This window comes from Littorina saxatilis, linkage group LG2 (genome assembly GCF_037325665.1).
Source record: "Littorina saxatilis isolate snail1 linkage group LG2, US_GU_Lsax_2.0, whole genome shotgun sequence".
Lineage (NCBI taxonomy): Eukaryota > Metazoa > Mollusca > Gastropoda > Littorinimorpha > Littorinidae > Littorina > Littorina saxatilis.
The window spans coordinates 38,112,658-38,128,160 of NC_090246.1; the positions used below are offsets into that span (position 1 = coordinate 38,112,658).

A 15,503-nucleotide genomic window follows, 5' to 3' on the forward strand; every position below is an offset into this window, starting at 1 on the left:
ACATCTACAAATTCAGCGGCGTTCTGAGCAGATAACGCCCTGGCGAAAGCACCACTGATTCTTTGAATTTTCAACACTAAACTTTGAAGGTTGCTGTGCACATTATCGTGTTTTACAGTTTACTTACAAGTGCAGTAGGACAGCCACAAATGCGACTTCACGTAAAATCCAACGAAAGTTCCGAACTGCCATCTTATTACTGCGTCGTCAACGAAGTGATTTTGGCTTCACTTACAATGCTCCCTCAAATAAAACTTATGTCATTGTAAATGCAGCATGGGAAAGCCTTTCTGCGACGTGACTTCCCAAGTTGCAGAACGTCAAGCAAACCCGCCAGTACTGAGTACACAGGCACTCGTCACGAGCGGGTCGGGATCAAAGTGGGCCGGGCCTGTGCGCTCTCAAGACAACTACTATTACTATTATAAACCATAAGGAAAGACGACCGTCCATCACAAGTGACATCCAAATAAGACATAGGCCCCGCCCACCTCGTGACGAGTGCCTGTGCGCCAGTACTCACGGACGTACATGAGAAGGTAATGTAAGTCCGTGCCAGTACTGCAGAAACGAAACCGGAAACTGGGTTCAAGGCCACCCAAATCACTGTCTGTGATGACTACCTCAGGTGTCAAGTAGGATGCGGAATCGCCGGTTCGCGCACATCACTTACTACTCTCTTGTACAAGTGAGGTACAACAGCGTTTAATATCTTGCCACAACTTTTAGGCTCTGTATACATCTGTTTTCCTCCCTATCGCGTTGAAATTTTTTGGTGAAAATAATACCGTAGCACACATGCCGTCAGTTTTGGGCACACCGATTAATAAGGACTGCTAAAAAACGGTGGTATCTGCTTGTCGTTCACTGATAAAGGGTGACAAAAATAGCATTGTGCTTATCTAAATTGACCTTGAGCTACAATGTCTGTAACAAAGTAATTCAGCTAAAATTCCTCTTTTTTTCTCCTTTTTTTATTTTTGTTTTTTTAGAAAGTATTGGTAAATCCTGACGGCACAAAGATAAAGGCACTGAGACTGATAAAGGTAAAAAGGTGATGGCAGCTTGCATAGCATCAATGCAAATATAGTAAATTTGTTAAATTCTTCATATTTCTAGGAAATGTGTCACTTATGTAAACTATGCATGCTGTTTTTAATATTACTGAACAGAAAAACATTATCATTGCTTCATGATTTTTCCACTTTGTGGGTCCAAGACGCTACCCGAAACGGTAAAATCGGATTTGTACGGATTGCTAGTCTCGATGATGGCTGATGCCGCGTTTTCACTTTTCATGTGTTTTTAGAGTTTCGGGCCGACAGAGTCATTTCATTTCATTTACTCTATTATCCCAATATGTCTGTGAATTTTGGTTCGCTTCCTCACTGCTTATTATTATTTAGTATTATTATAAGGCTATTACTGATTATCAAGTTATTGTGTTATTTAGTATAAATATAATTTAAACACTTGTTTTACTGTGCCTGTGGCTGGTGGGTACCACCAGTCACAACCCCTCGGTCTGCATGCTTTTTATGGTGCATTTTTGTCTTAAATTGTGAGCTGATGTCAGGTATGTTTGACTGACCAGCAGTGGGCCGCTCACTTGGCTTTTTACCTGCGCCCGCGTCGCAGCAGCGCTCTTCACTAGCTCTAGTGGAGGGTCGTTCTGATGTGACTAGCCATAGTTTCAGGCGGGGTGGTGCCACCTGGGCACTTTCTTGTGTAGTCCCAGGCGAGATTATTAAAGCCATGGGGGACTGGCAGAGCGCTGCCAGTCTTACTTACCTAGACCAGATCCCTCAACTCACCTTAGATTTTCACAGAGTAACTTTTTGTAGGGCCTTGCCCAAGTAAACTCCCGTCCACGTTCTTTTGGGTTGGTAGGAGCTCAAAGTTCGCCCCGCCTTTCTATTGGGTGTTAGTTTTAAATTTGGTAAACTTTAAGTGTTCTTAAATAATGTGATTTTTGTCCCTATGAAATTAAAAAAACGTGCCTTCGGTTTTTGACACCCAAAAGGAACTTCTTGTCACATGAATTTTATGGTTGTGGTTGTGATGGTGTGGGTGTGTGTGTGTGTGTGTCTGTATGTGTGTATGTGAGTTAGTGTGTTGTAACCTTCTATGAGTGCGTGTGTGAGCGTGCTTGGTTGCGTAAAAGTACTAGTTTAAGTGTTATTTGTTTGTTTGTTTATTTGTTTGCCTAACGCCCAGCCGACCACGAAGGGCCATATCAGGGCGGTGCTGCTTTGACATATAACGTGCGCCACACACAAGACAGAAGTCGCAGCACAGGCTTCATGTCTCACCCAGTCACATTATTCTGACACCGGACCAACCAGTCCTAGCACTAACCCCATAATGCCAGACGCCAGGCGGAGCAGCCACTAGATTGCCAATTTTAAAGTCTTAGGTATGACCCGGCCGGGGTTCGAACCCACGACCTCCCGATCACGGGGCGGACGCCTTACCACTAGGCCAACCGTGCCGGTAAGTGTTATTTAGTATAAATATAATGTAAACACTTGTTTTACTGTGCCTGTGGCTGGTGGGTACCGCCAGTCACAACCCCTCGGTCTGCATGCTTTTTATGGTGCATTTTTGTCTTAAATTGTGAGCTGATGTCAGGTATGTTTGACTGACCACCAGTCACAACCCCTCGGTCTGCATGCTTTTTATGGTACATTTTTGTCTTAAATTGTGAGCTGATGTCAGGTATGTTTGACTGACCAGCAGTGGGCCGCTCACTTGGCTTTTTACCTGCGCCCGCGTCGCAGCAGCGCTCTTCACTAGCTCTTACCGCCTCTGCCCCATCCACCTCCCTTGTTTGTTATTGCTGGCTGCGCTTTTTCATAATTTCACGGTACCGAAGGATTATGTATACGTTATGTGAAAAGGAACTTCTTGTCACATGAATTTTATGGTTGTGGTTGTGATGGTGTGTGTGTGTGTGTGTGTGTGGGTCTGTGTGAGTGTGTGCGTGTGTGTGAGTTAGTGTGTTGTATCCTTCTATGAGTGCGTGTGTGTGAGCGTGCTTGGTTGCGTAAAAGTACTAGTTTAAAAAGCTAGCAGCAACACGTGACGATTCGCGCTACCCAGGTGTATGCGTGTGAGGTGTATTCAGCCATCTGCACTAATGGCAGAACGACCGAGGTCTCAGTTTTACGTGCCACTACTGATATGGCGACGCGGGGGTGGGACATGGATACCGTCTCTGATTCTACATAAAAGTTAACCTCAAATGTCCGCCCCGGACCGTGTGGATTCGAACCCGTGATGTGTCACAGTCATAAATGTTTGTCTGTCTGTCTACTAAACAGACCACTGGGTCGACGTACTAGTAAACGTAACGTCTTGTTTCGTCAATAATAAATGTTCCACTTTACCAACAATTCTTGTTTTTACATTTAGTCAAATTTTGACTACATTTTTTAACATAGACGGGGAATCGAGACGAGGGTCGTGATGTATGTATGTATGTATGTATGTATGTATGTATGTATGTATGTATGTATGTGTGTTTACATCGATTCAGAGAAAACTACTGGACCGATCTTCATGAAATTTGACATGAGAGTTTCTGGGTATAATATCCCCGGTCTTTGTTTTCATTTTTTGGATAAATGTCTTTGATGACCTCATATCCGGCTTTTTGTAAAAGAGTTGAGACCGCACTGTCACGCCCTCATTTTTCTATCAAATGGATTGAAATTTTGGTCAAGCAATCTTTGACGAAAGCCGGACTAAGGTATTGCATTTCAGCTTTGAGGGGTATAAATTAATTAATGAGTTTGGCCATTAAAAATCTGATAATTGTAATTAAAATTATATTTTTGTAAAACGTTCCAAAACTAATTTCATCTTATTCTCCATCATTTCTGATTCCAAAAAACATATAAGTATGTTACATTTGGATTAAAAACCAGCTCTGAAAACTAAATATATGAAAATTATGATAAAAATTAAATGTCCGGAATCCCTTTAAAAGCAACTTCTTCTTATTCCTTGTCGGTTCCCGGTTCCAAAAACATATAGATATGATATATGTGAATTAAAAACAAGCTCAGAAAGTTAAAAAGAACAGAGATACAGAAAAGCGTGCTATCCTGCTCAGCGCAACCACTAGCGCGCTATTCTTGCTAGTCAATTTCACTGCCACGTGCGGTGGACTGACGATGCTACGAGTATACGGTCTTGGTGAGAGAATGCAGTGCGTTCAGTTTTATTCTGTGAGTACGACAGCTTGACTAAATGTATTTTCGCCTTACGCGACTAATTGTTTTGATTCTGCAGCAGGTAAAGTGCACCGGGCAGCTTGAATGTGGACGTTGCGATCTGGTACTCAGTTACAGCGTAAAATGTCAGAGCTATTGAAATCTGTATACATGTAGGTTGTTTCTGTTGTTGTTTGTTTCGTCTTTTTATGTTGTTCTTGTTGTTGTTGTTGTCCTAACACCTGTTCCTTGTCCCATGCTCTCACACCGCCCCGTCCCAGTATTCACTGCTCCATCCACATTTGAATGTCGTTCCGCTGCCAGACTTACCGATTTTACAGACGCTCCAGGGAGGGATGTCGGGTCGCTGCGGTGGGCTATCCTCTGAAGATGTGTTTTTACATTTAGTCAAGTTTTGACTAAATGTTTTAACATAGAGGGGGGAATCGAGACGAGGGTCGTGGTGTATGTGTGTGTGTGTGTACGTGTGTGTGTCTGTCTGTGTGTGTGTGTGTAGAGCGATTCAGACTAAACTACTAGGCCGATCTTTATGAAATTTGACATGAGAGTTCCTGGGTATGATATCCCCGGACGTTTTTTTCTTTTTTTCGATAAATACCTTTGATGACGTCATATCCGGCTTTTTGTAAAAGTTGAGGCGGCACTGTCACACCCTCATTTTTCAATTAAATTGATTGAAATTTTGGCAAAGCAATCTTCGACAAAGGCCGGGGTTTGGTATTGCATTTCAGCTTGGTGGCTTAAAAACTAATGAGTGAGTTTGGTCATTAAAAATCGGAAACTTCTAATTAAAATTATTTTTTTATTAAACGATCCAAAAACAATTTCATCTTATTCTTCGTCATTTTCTGATTCCAAAAACATATACATATGTTATATTTGGATTAAAAACAAGCTCTGAAAATTAAAAATATAAAAATTATGATCAAAATTAAATTTCCGAAATCGTTTTAAAAACTATTTCATCTTATTCCTTGTCGGTTCCTGATTCCAAAAACATATAGATATGATATGTTTGGATTAAAAACACGCTCAGAAAGTTAAAACGAAGAGAGGTACAGTAAAGCACAGCGCAATCGCTACCGCGCCAAACAGGCTCGTCACTTTCACTGCCTTTTGCACTAGCGGCGGACTACGTTCAGTTTCATTCTGTGAGTTCCACAGCTTGACTAAATGTAGTAATTTCGCCTTACGCGACTTGTTTGGCTTTAACTTCGTTTTAGTGCAGATGTTGTGAGCAGTTATAACCACTGAATCCATTTAGAAACACACACACAATCAACTTGGCGTCCTAAATTAAGCAGTTCGACACAGATATGTCACTCAAAACTTATTCAGTCAAAACAACTAATGCCAACTCAAGACAGAAAGCAATCAGACTTTTGATTTCGTACTTAAAAGCCTGGACAGGTTTGTGTCGGTGAACACGATCGATGAAAGAAGAACAAAGCTTGATTGAGAGGAGGAAGCTACATGTACATCATCCTGAACTCAGGTCAAAATGAGTTCGACTCATTCTCTCCCTGACAGGATGCCTTGAGTTTCCTTGTCTGGCAAAGGAAACCGATTTTTTAAAAACATTTTTAGAGCTTTTTGTAATGTATTATTGATATAAGCAGATTCGCGATCGTCGATAATGATTTTTCATTGTGTTTTGTAATTTTTAAATTGCAAAGGAATTGATATGTAAGACAGTTTCAAGCGAGCTATTTTTCGCGGCTGTATTTACTGTGCAAACAACTCTAAATATGGCAAAAGTGTCACGTGATAATCAACCGTTTGGTTTCGGCGCTCACTGGAGCAGACGATTTTTTCTGTAACCAGTTGACAGTGATGAAACCATATATTACGGTCTCCTTCCGGCAGCAGTCCCAAAATTTCGACTTCTTTTGAACCTAGAACGATGTCTTTATCATAACTGTGAAGAACAGAACGGAGATCACTGTCGAAGTCGGCCAATCTGCAATCATTTTCGTCTCGCGAACACTGATCTCAAATTTAGATCAGTGCTCGCGAAAAACATACGGGAGATAACTCTTATTCTTGTTTTGATAGATTCGCGTAGGACTGTAGCGTCCGGTCAGAGAGACAACTGTCAATAGCCGTGGAGCGATGCTTATCAGAATGCATGTACATATGACGCTGCAATTTTTCTTTTTATCTGAACCCGCCGCTCATTAGCCTTATATTCACTACCTTTTTCTCTGTCACGCTTAGAAAGTCCAATGAACTTTAAAGCTATAAAACAGGCGAATAGTATTAAAGAAATTTGTTGTCTCTAAGTTATCCTTCATTTATTCTGTAGGTAGACTCATCCATTTTGCGGGGAAAGTTTTATGCACGGTATATAACGCGGGTTTAGTGAAAGATATACAGTAATGTATATCACAAAATGTCATTACACATAGCCGCCCAAAGGACTTTTTTTCCATGCGAAAATACCTCACTCAGGGTTATTTAACCTTCGCCGGTCGTCGTGGGTCCGTGTGGACCCAGAAGGGTGTTTAATTGCAAATATCTCTTAAACCAGTTGGAATTTTTTAATGAGCTTTTAAGATTGCCTCAGACACCTAATACGCTCTTATGTCCTAAAAGATCATTAAATTTCAGCCAGAAGTAATTAAAAAAAAACAACAAAGGTCAAATTTAGACTACACACGGAAGAAATCGTGGGGCCGTGCGGACCCATGTTTCTCAAACTGAAGGAACTTACATAAAAACTAGGGAGAGAAGTCACAAACCTTCAGGTATTGGCTCTAAACATCATTTTCTACGATCTGTTTAATTTTGGAGTTAATAAGCAAGTCGCGTGGAGCGAAATTAATACATAACAATGTGGGTCCACACGGCCCCACGACGTCTACACAAGGGTATTCACGTTTTTCCTTTTTTGAGCTTTTTTCCGCACGGTGATAATTAAATTAATAATTTAATTTAATTACTTCTCGCGGAAATTTAACCACGGCGTCTTCGGAAGGGGATGCACCTTTTTACATTTAGTCAAGTTTTGACTAAATGTTTTAACGTAGAGGGGGGAATCGAGACGAGGGTCGTGGTGTATGTGCGTGTGTGTGTCTGTCTGTCTGTGTGTGTGTGTAGAGCGATTCAGACTAAACTACTGGACCGATCTTTATGAAATTTGACATGAGAGTTCCTGGGTATGAAATCCCCGAACATTTTTTTCATTTTTTTGATAAATGTCTTTGATGACGTCATATCCGGCTTTTCGTGAAAGTTGAGGCGGCACTGTCACGCCCTCATTTTTCAACCAAATTGGTTGAAATTTTGGTCAAGTAATCTTCGACGAAGCCCGAACTTCGGTATTGCATTTCAGCTTGGTGGCTTAAAAATTAATTGATGACTTTGGTCATTAAAAATCTGAAAATTGTAAAACAAAACAAAAATTTATAAAACGATCCAAATTTACGTTCATCTTATTCTCCATCATTTTCTGATTCCAAAAACATATAAATATGTTCTATTTGGATTAAAACAAGCTCTGAAAATTAAATATATAAAAATTATTATCAAAATTAAATTGTCGAAATCAATTTAAAAACACTTTCATCTTATTCCTTGTCGGTTCCTGATTCCAAAAACATATAGATATGATATGTTTGGATTAAAAACACGCTCAGAGTTAAAACAAAGAGAGGTACAGAAAAGCGTGCTATCCTTCTTAGTGCAACTACTACCCCGCTCTTCTTGTCAATTTCACTGCCTTTGCCATGAGCGGTGGACTGACGATGCTACGAGTATACGGTCTTGCTGAAAAATGGCATTGCGTTCAGTTTCATTCTGTGAGTTCGACAGCTACTTGACTAAATATTGTATTTTCGCCTTACGCGACTTGTTGCTTCTTTGGAAAGCATGGGTCTTCAGAAGGTTATGCATGTTTTTCCTTCTTTGAGAAGCATGGGTCCGCACGGCCCCACGATGTATTCCGTGTGTAGTCGATAACCCGGTCGGGCGAAGGTTAAAAGACCGTTGTATATTACCTCTAACATACTTGTATCCTTCAATCTTGCACTAAATCAGATTTATCAAGGCACAGCTGTATGTGTGTTAAACTAACTTCATTTGGAGAATCACGACTGCGGCTTTCGCTGCCTGTCCGTCTTGATAACAATATTCACACACACACACACACACACACATACACCGACACACACACACACCAATATACATGTATCTTGAAAGCAGACCAAACTAACAGTCAGAAACGTCTTACATCTTGAAGTACTAACTTCAAGCTTCTTCTTCTTGTCGTTCGCTGTTAGATCGTCAGTCCGGACTGCAGGGCTAAACGTGCTGTCCTCTCCAAGTCCTCTCTGGGGCCGTATAGCTTCTTTTGTAGCGCTGTCTTCTCTGGCCAGATGGTGTCCCTCAGAGCACTGTGGTATGGAAAAACCTGCAGGATGTTCTCTGCTGTCTGATTCTTGCCACACGGACATAAGGGGGAGGGAACCAGTTTCAGCTTTGTGGCCATATGATGGTTTAGTCTAACTTCAAGCCACACGGATTTATTATAATTAGGTGGGCATGTACTAGTATAAGAAATGCACCAATGAGTAAAGTGCATTGACCTGCGTACGTGAGCTGTTTCCTGCCAATAGAGATAGCTTTTGTGAAAGATAGAATAAGCGGTCTTCATTGTACCCTTAGTAGAACACAAATAACACAATTAACTCAGTTACGCCACACGAGCACGGTTATTAGTCACGCTAGTCAGAGGGAACAGCGTTTCCGGACATAACTATTGCGCGAATAGTACTAATTGGTCGGTACTTTATATAGATTCTTTAGCCTCAATTGAATCACTTGCAATAAGTACGTCTTATTACCCGGCTGTGGAATCCGAGTTTTGCCTTCCGGTCTTCACGCGTCCGAATTAGGAAACTCAGTGCAGAGATAATCGGTACAATTACTGCCAGCAGGGTTGACGTGTACGAGAAAGTCCCCTGCTGGTTAGGAACCAACTGCTGGCACCTTCACGCTCAATGTCAATTTAACATGCGACCATTTTAGTTTTTCGGTGTCCGGGGCCCTGCAGCTACAAACAGATGTAAAAGTTAAACTTTGTCTACCCTCTTTTATGGTCGGCTTTGAGCTTACTGCGACACATCACCAAGAATACATGAGCCAATGTCAAAAGGTGCTGTGGGCACGCTAGGCCTTTTGCAAGTTTTGTAACTAGTTACTGAATGTACACTCAAGAGGATCTTCTGATTATTATGAGAGATTTATAAATACAGATGAACGCAGAGAAAAATCAAAGACTAACTATAAACGGTTAAAATGCTGTTCCTCATTCATTACGCAAATTAATGCTTTGTAGGGACGAATTTAGACATGGTGCTTCAGTACTCTCGATTGCCTCAGAAAAAATCCTAAACAGATTTTCCTCTGAGCAGTAGAAACTGGTTCCAAATAATTGCATGAAGATCTAAATATAATGCTGTGTGTTTTTCTTCTCATCTGTTCGATTCTTAAAGAAAATATAGAAGTTTAAAAATTCCGTGTCTAGTGTGACGCTTGTAGTCACGAAAGCTGTGACTCGCTAAATAGTGGGGGAAAACGACCCTACGAGTATACGTGGGAGTCGCAGCGCACGAACGCAGAAAAAAAGGAAGAAAAATAACACTGCCCTGACTCTCTTCCCACACTGTGTTAAGAAAATTTTCTTCCCGACGCTTCCGTCATCTGCTTCAGGGGAAATTCAAAGAGGTTGGTGAAGCTATTTATCTCTATAAATGAAGTATTACGAAGTGTTGCACATCGAGATAGGTCAGGTTAGTTCTGTTAGTGTCTATACTTAATGCCAATGGGTTTTTCGGGTTTGTATTTCGCGTATTTTACCCGTGAATCGGCCGAATGACGGACCCGTCGCTGCACAGCTGCAAAGTTTGTCGCTTCGAGCGCAAAATCGTGAGGAAAACGCGTCTTGTAAGTAATGCTAATACATTCTACCAAAACCTAAACATGTCTGCACCAATCCTGCCAAGTGTCGTAGTTGTAGTCCCCCGCAAACAGCTGTAATCGTAAGAAGAATGTGATCATTCCTGCAGATTTGTGTGTCGTGCACCCGATTTGACCGAATTTTAGCGTGTCGTACACCCGCTGTGACGTTTTTCACGTCGTGACGTCCACCCGATGCTCACGTTCTGTGTCGTCTCTCCGATCGTGCACTTACCTTGTGCACATGACCTTGTTTGTTTGTATTCTGATCGTCTTGGAGTGATTTTTCAGGGACAACATGGATCAGGTCATGGAAGTTGTGGAAGAAGAAGAAGCGGAGTTATCCGCTGAATTTATGGATAGTTACCTGGACATAGTCCAAACTCCAGAAAAGGAGGCAAAGGTGACACCCAAAGAAACATCGACACCCAAAGAGAAATCGACATGTAAGTTATATTTTATTATTATGTAAGCCTGTGCAGGATCATGTTTATGGGCCGCTCACACGTGGATTCTTGCACACGTCGATTCTTGTCAAAATTCAGGTTTAGCGACAACAATGATGTAGCTGTAAACCTATTGAACTGACAGCTGAAAGCAGCGATTGGCTGCACCTCATGTCAATAGGTTATAGCTACAACATTGTTATCGTTTTTTGACAATAAAGATTAACGTGTGAGCCATCCATTACCACCAGTTGACTGTAGCTGTTGTCCGTGTGCAGGTATTGGCAACGCTTGATTATGATAATATGAAAGCGTACTGATCATGTTATAGTTATAGTTTTACAATGCAACAACGGACTATTGTACCTGAATAATGTTTATATACATTCGATCTGGTTAGACTAACACAAGCTTTTTGTATCTTGTTGTATGTGGACAGCTGCTGACGATGGTGCTATGCTGGGCCTTCGACAGAGAAGCCAAAGTCGCCCAAGAAGAAGAAGACACCCATGAAGAAGAAGATGGAGGCCTCGGCTGACAAGTCAGTGCACCAGTGCCACGAGTGTGGTAAAACTTACAAGCATTACCGCACCTTGTGGGCTCATCAGCGCTTTGATCATGGTGAAGGAAAAACAAATCATGAATGCACCATATGTGACAAAAAGTTCACCAAAAAAATTGATCTGACGTCACACCGCAACGTGAAGCATGACAAGATTAAGCCTTATTCATGTGATTCATGCGGCAGATCTTATGCAAGTCCTAAAAGCTTGTACCCCTCAAAGCATGTGTGCAAAGGGAAACCAAAAGAGGTGGCCTGCACCCAGTGTGGCAAGACCTTTGCACTAAAAAGGTTTCTGAGTGACCATGTCCGTTACCATCACACACGGGCAGGGTGTTCTTGTAAGGTGTGTTTTGCACACTTCAAGCACCGTGAACAGCTACGCCGCCATGTGGCGAAAGGCTGTCCAATGTCTGCATCTACTTGAGTATGCACCTTTAAATGACCTTGACCTTCAGGTGATATTAAAAGTCAAACAACTGAAGCTGGCAATGACACCATACATTCAGAACTATTTTACACATTTTTCCACCCAAAATACACCACATGACCTTGACTCCAGGTCAAGGTCACACAAGACATGGCTATCAATTCAACAGATAGGAAGCACATTGGTGTTTATTGGCACTTTCTACCAAGAGACATTGTCATTTAGTGGTAAAGTCACGTTTTGGACACATTTCAGAGGGGTCAAAATGAGCTTGACCTTGAAGCAAGGTCAACCAAACTGGTATCAAAAGATAGGGCTCACTATGCCCTATATACCACTTGTAGCTCGGGTCGACATTTTCAAAAACTTGGGAGAAAATTGGGAAAATGAAGCAAGGTCAAGTCACTATGTATGTTTTTTTAAGGTCTTGTCATCATATGCATACACCATCATGCCACATTTGGCGCTGATAGACTTCATAGCGGCTGAGAAAAAATCCAACGTTTAAGTTTTTGGGACAGACGGCCGGACGGAGGGACGGACGACTAGGCTGAGTACATAGACTCACTTTTGCTTCGCATGTGAGTCAAAAATCTCTTTGTTTATAATCAGTGTAACTTCTGTAAGATGTTTAAAGATCCATTTGGACAGGGGCATACCAGCTACCTGCATCGCACAGTGCAGTGTATCTACCCTAGACTGTCATGTCAACCCAACTGTGGGGCCTGGATGGAAGATAACTTTATTCCTGCCCCAACACCCCTTTGCAATGGTTGAAAGGTAAGCGAGACTAAGAGTACTTACCAAGGTGTCTTTATCCACATTGGTGGTAAGATCCGGCTATTGTCATCTCCATGACTGTGTCTGAAAATGACTCCATGACTGTGTCTGAAAATGACTCCATGCCAGTCAGAATACAAAAGAACAAAGCTATACATGTAATTCGTGTTTATGTATGGGGGATGACACAATGTAACAAGTGAGAAAGGTCATGTGCAAAAGGTAAGTGCACGATCGGAGAGACGACACAGAACGTGAGCATCGGGTGGACGTCACGACGTGAAAAACGTCACAGCGGGTGTACGACACGCTAAAATTCGGTCAAATCGGGTGCACGACACACAAATCTGCAGGAATGATCACATTCTTCTTACGATTACAGCTGTTTGCGGGGGACTACAACTACGACACTTGGCAGGATTGGTGCAGACATGTTTAGGTTTTGGTAGAATGTCTTAGCATTACTTACAAGACGCGTTTTCCTCACGATTTTGCGCTCGAAGCGACAAACTTTGCAGCTGTGCAGCGACGGGTCCGTCATTCGGCCGATTCACGGGTAAAATACGCGAAATACAAACCCGAAAAACCCATTGGCATTAAGTATAGACACTAACAGAACTAACCTGACCTATCTCGATGTGCAACACTTCGTAATACTTCATTTATAGAGATAAATAGCTTCACCAACCTCTTTGAATTTCCCCTGAAGCAGATGACGGAAGCGTCGGGAAGAAAATTTTCTTAACACAGTGTGGGAAGAGAGTCAGGGGTGTGAATAACAACGCATCAATTTGTAAAGGCTCAAGGTGTGCGCACACGTGGTCCCTTCTTTTGCTTGGGAAAACGTGTGGAAAATGTCCTGCACTTCAGCCCCAACACAATGTAAAAGCAATGCTCGTTTCTGCACCTCCGTCGTGACCCCAAGCCGCAGTCAAGTAAATCCCGAATCTCCGTTGCCATTTCTGCCATCTCGCAGCAACTTGGCTTGGTTCCCCTTTGGGATAAAAAGTTCCAACACTTGGAATGTTCATCGCCATGCCGGTCGATTTATGGCCGTTGACGTCACGCGTTCGAAGAAAATTGGTCTAACAATTCATCAGTACCTTCACGTGACGTGCGTCTGACTTTTTTTCCGGTAATCTTGAACTTTTCTCCTCGTCGCCAAATGTAGTGTTCACGCTCCCACAGACTCGCACACGCAGGTATTCCACATTGCACAGCCTAGTCAATGCAGATAGTGCTTACATGCTCTTTATTCTTCGCATTCAAGCAATCCGGATGTTTCATCATCGTGTCTTATTACCATAACGTACAGATACTACAGATATGTTTTGTATTTTGTGAAAGCTACGTAACATACATGCAACATATAAGGAATGCAAGCGAGGGCAAAGTTATATCGGCTGTGAGCAATCAGAAATGTTTGACACACGGGACACAAAATGTAAAGTACACATCAAGGTCAAGAAAATGTAGATTATTAGCCCATCATATCTATCTCATTCGTACATGCTTTCCTCACATAAGGTACGGATCTAAAGGTACATGTAGTTCGTTCATCTGCACCAATAAAGAGGCACATAGAACATGTATTTCGGTGGGAATAAAATCAGTATCACATCCATGCAAGCACACACACACACACACACACACACACACACACACACACACACACACACTATGACCCGATGAACCAAAGGGGCGGGGTTGTGATGGATCAAGTCGTTGATTTATCATACAGGGCCCCCTTTTCTTTTAAAGATTGCTATGAAAGCGGGAAAAGCAGCAGGTCTTACAAGGGAGGGAGACTTAAAATAGATGGATCTTAAAAGAGGGGTTGCTAGTCTAGTCTCTTTGGGTTTTTTTGTCCCCAGTCTAAGAAACTATTTGGGACATGATGTGGTGATTCGCTAAAGAGAGGGGTTGCTCTGTATAGTAGGTTAACCGGCATAGCCTACTAGGCCATACACTACACGCGCCTCACAAAACCGTTCAAATCGTCGTTAATACAATAGATTCGTAAGTTAGATTCTGGACAGAAAAAAGACGAAGTGACCATCGAAATGTATAACCGCATTCTATTTTCTTCTTATTCGTCGTTGAACACTCACCTTGGCTTCGACTCCAACACGCGAAGGCTTGAACATTTGATATGTATACCTGTTGGCTTACGTAAGAGGCCCGCTGTAGATCTCCGCCCGTGACGGGGTGTCTTCGTCATTCTGAACGAAACACAGACTGGGCATGTTTCCATTCCAGGCACTCACGGCGTCATTACAAGTTGTGCAGAAACTGAGTGAAAGAACTCTATGCATTTGCGCATGTGTGTTTGTTTTTCTGCCGTGCGTGTGCGCGCGCGTGTTCGTGTGCGCGCGGTTTGTCCATTAAGTGACATTACCGCGATTGCAGAATCACTTCTTCTTCTTCAGCGTTCGACGATGGCTGTGTCTAGATTCTTTGGCCCGTGATGTTGACGAAGTGGGCTGTGCAGAATCACTGACTTTCAGTGGGTGGCACCCGTCCTATGTGGCAACAGCGCGCATGGGCACTGATCCCAAGATCTGACCATATCCGTGCTCAGCTGCTCATAACACACACACAAACTCAAACCAATTTACATTATACAGGGCAAAACAGAACTCTAAGACTCCGTCATCTGTAAAGCTGAAGTCTGCGGTAGTCCATTAAGGGACGTGCCCGCGATCGCAGAACCATTTTCAGTGCCGGGTGCCACCCGTGCCATCCGGCAGCAGCGCACATGCGCATTGACTCCAAGAAGTAACATGAGACCAAGGCGAAAGTTGTGATTGTAGATGATGTAGAGACCGAAGTTGTAGGCAGTACTGAATGCGGACAGGGCAATCTTCAACATGTGCGCTGCCCCGTCCGAATGCTCTGTGTCCGATGAGCCTGACGTTTTCTGAAAAACAACGAAGGGTGAGGTGAGATACTGTGACGCAAGCAAGTCCAGATTCAGAATGAAAGGGACTCACAGATTGGTCAGATCACTCGATCGCAGGGCTGTGTTTTGCTCCAACCCTCTTCGTCGACTCTTTGACATTTTACATTGTAATATCCTAACCATTCTT

General features: G+C 42.5%; 2 protein-coding genes across 2 annotated transcripts in view; both read right to left on the minus strand.

Annotated features, from left to right (window-relative positions):
* Positions 1-517, minus strand: part of LOC138958936 (lysosomal alpha-glucosidase-like) — a 29,755-nt gene extending 29,238 nt beyond the window's left edge. Inside the window, exon 1 of the mRNA XM_070330278.1 lies at positions 128-517. Coding sequence (XP_070186379.1) covers positions 128-192 — 65 coding nt within the window. The 5' untranslated portion in view covers positions 193-517. The remainder of the gene's footprint in view (positions 1-127) is intronic.
* Positions 518-13,666: 13,149 nt separating this feature from the next.
* The window catches only part of LOC138956176 (QRFP-like peptide receptor), a 36,475-nt gene continuing 34,638 nt past the window's right edge, over positions 13,667-15,503 (minus strand). Inside the window, exon 4 of the mRNA XM_070327611.1 lies at positions 13,667-15,334. Within this exon, the coding sequence (XP_070183712.1) occupies positions 15,056-15,334 (279 nt within the window). The 3' untranslated portion in view covers positions 13,667-15,055. The remainder of the gene's footprint in view (positions 15,335-15,503) is intronic.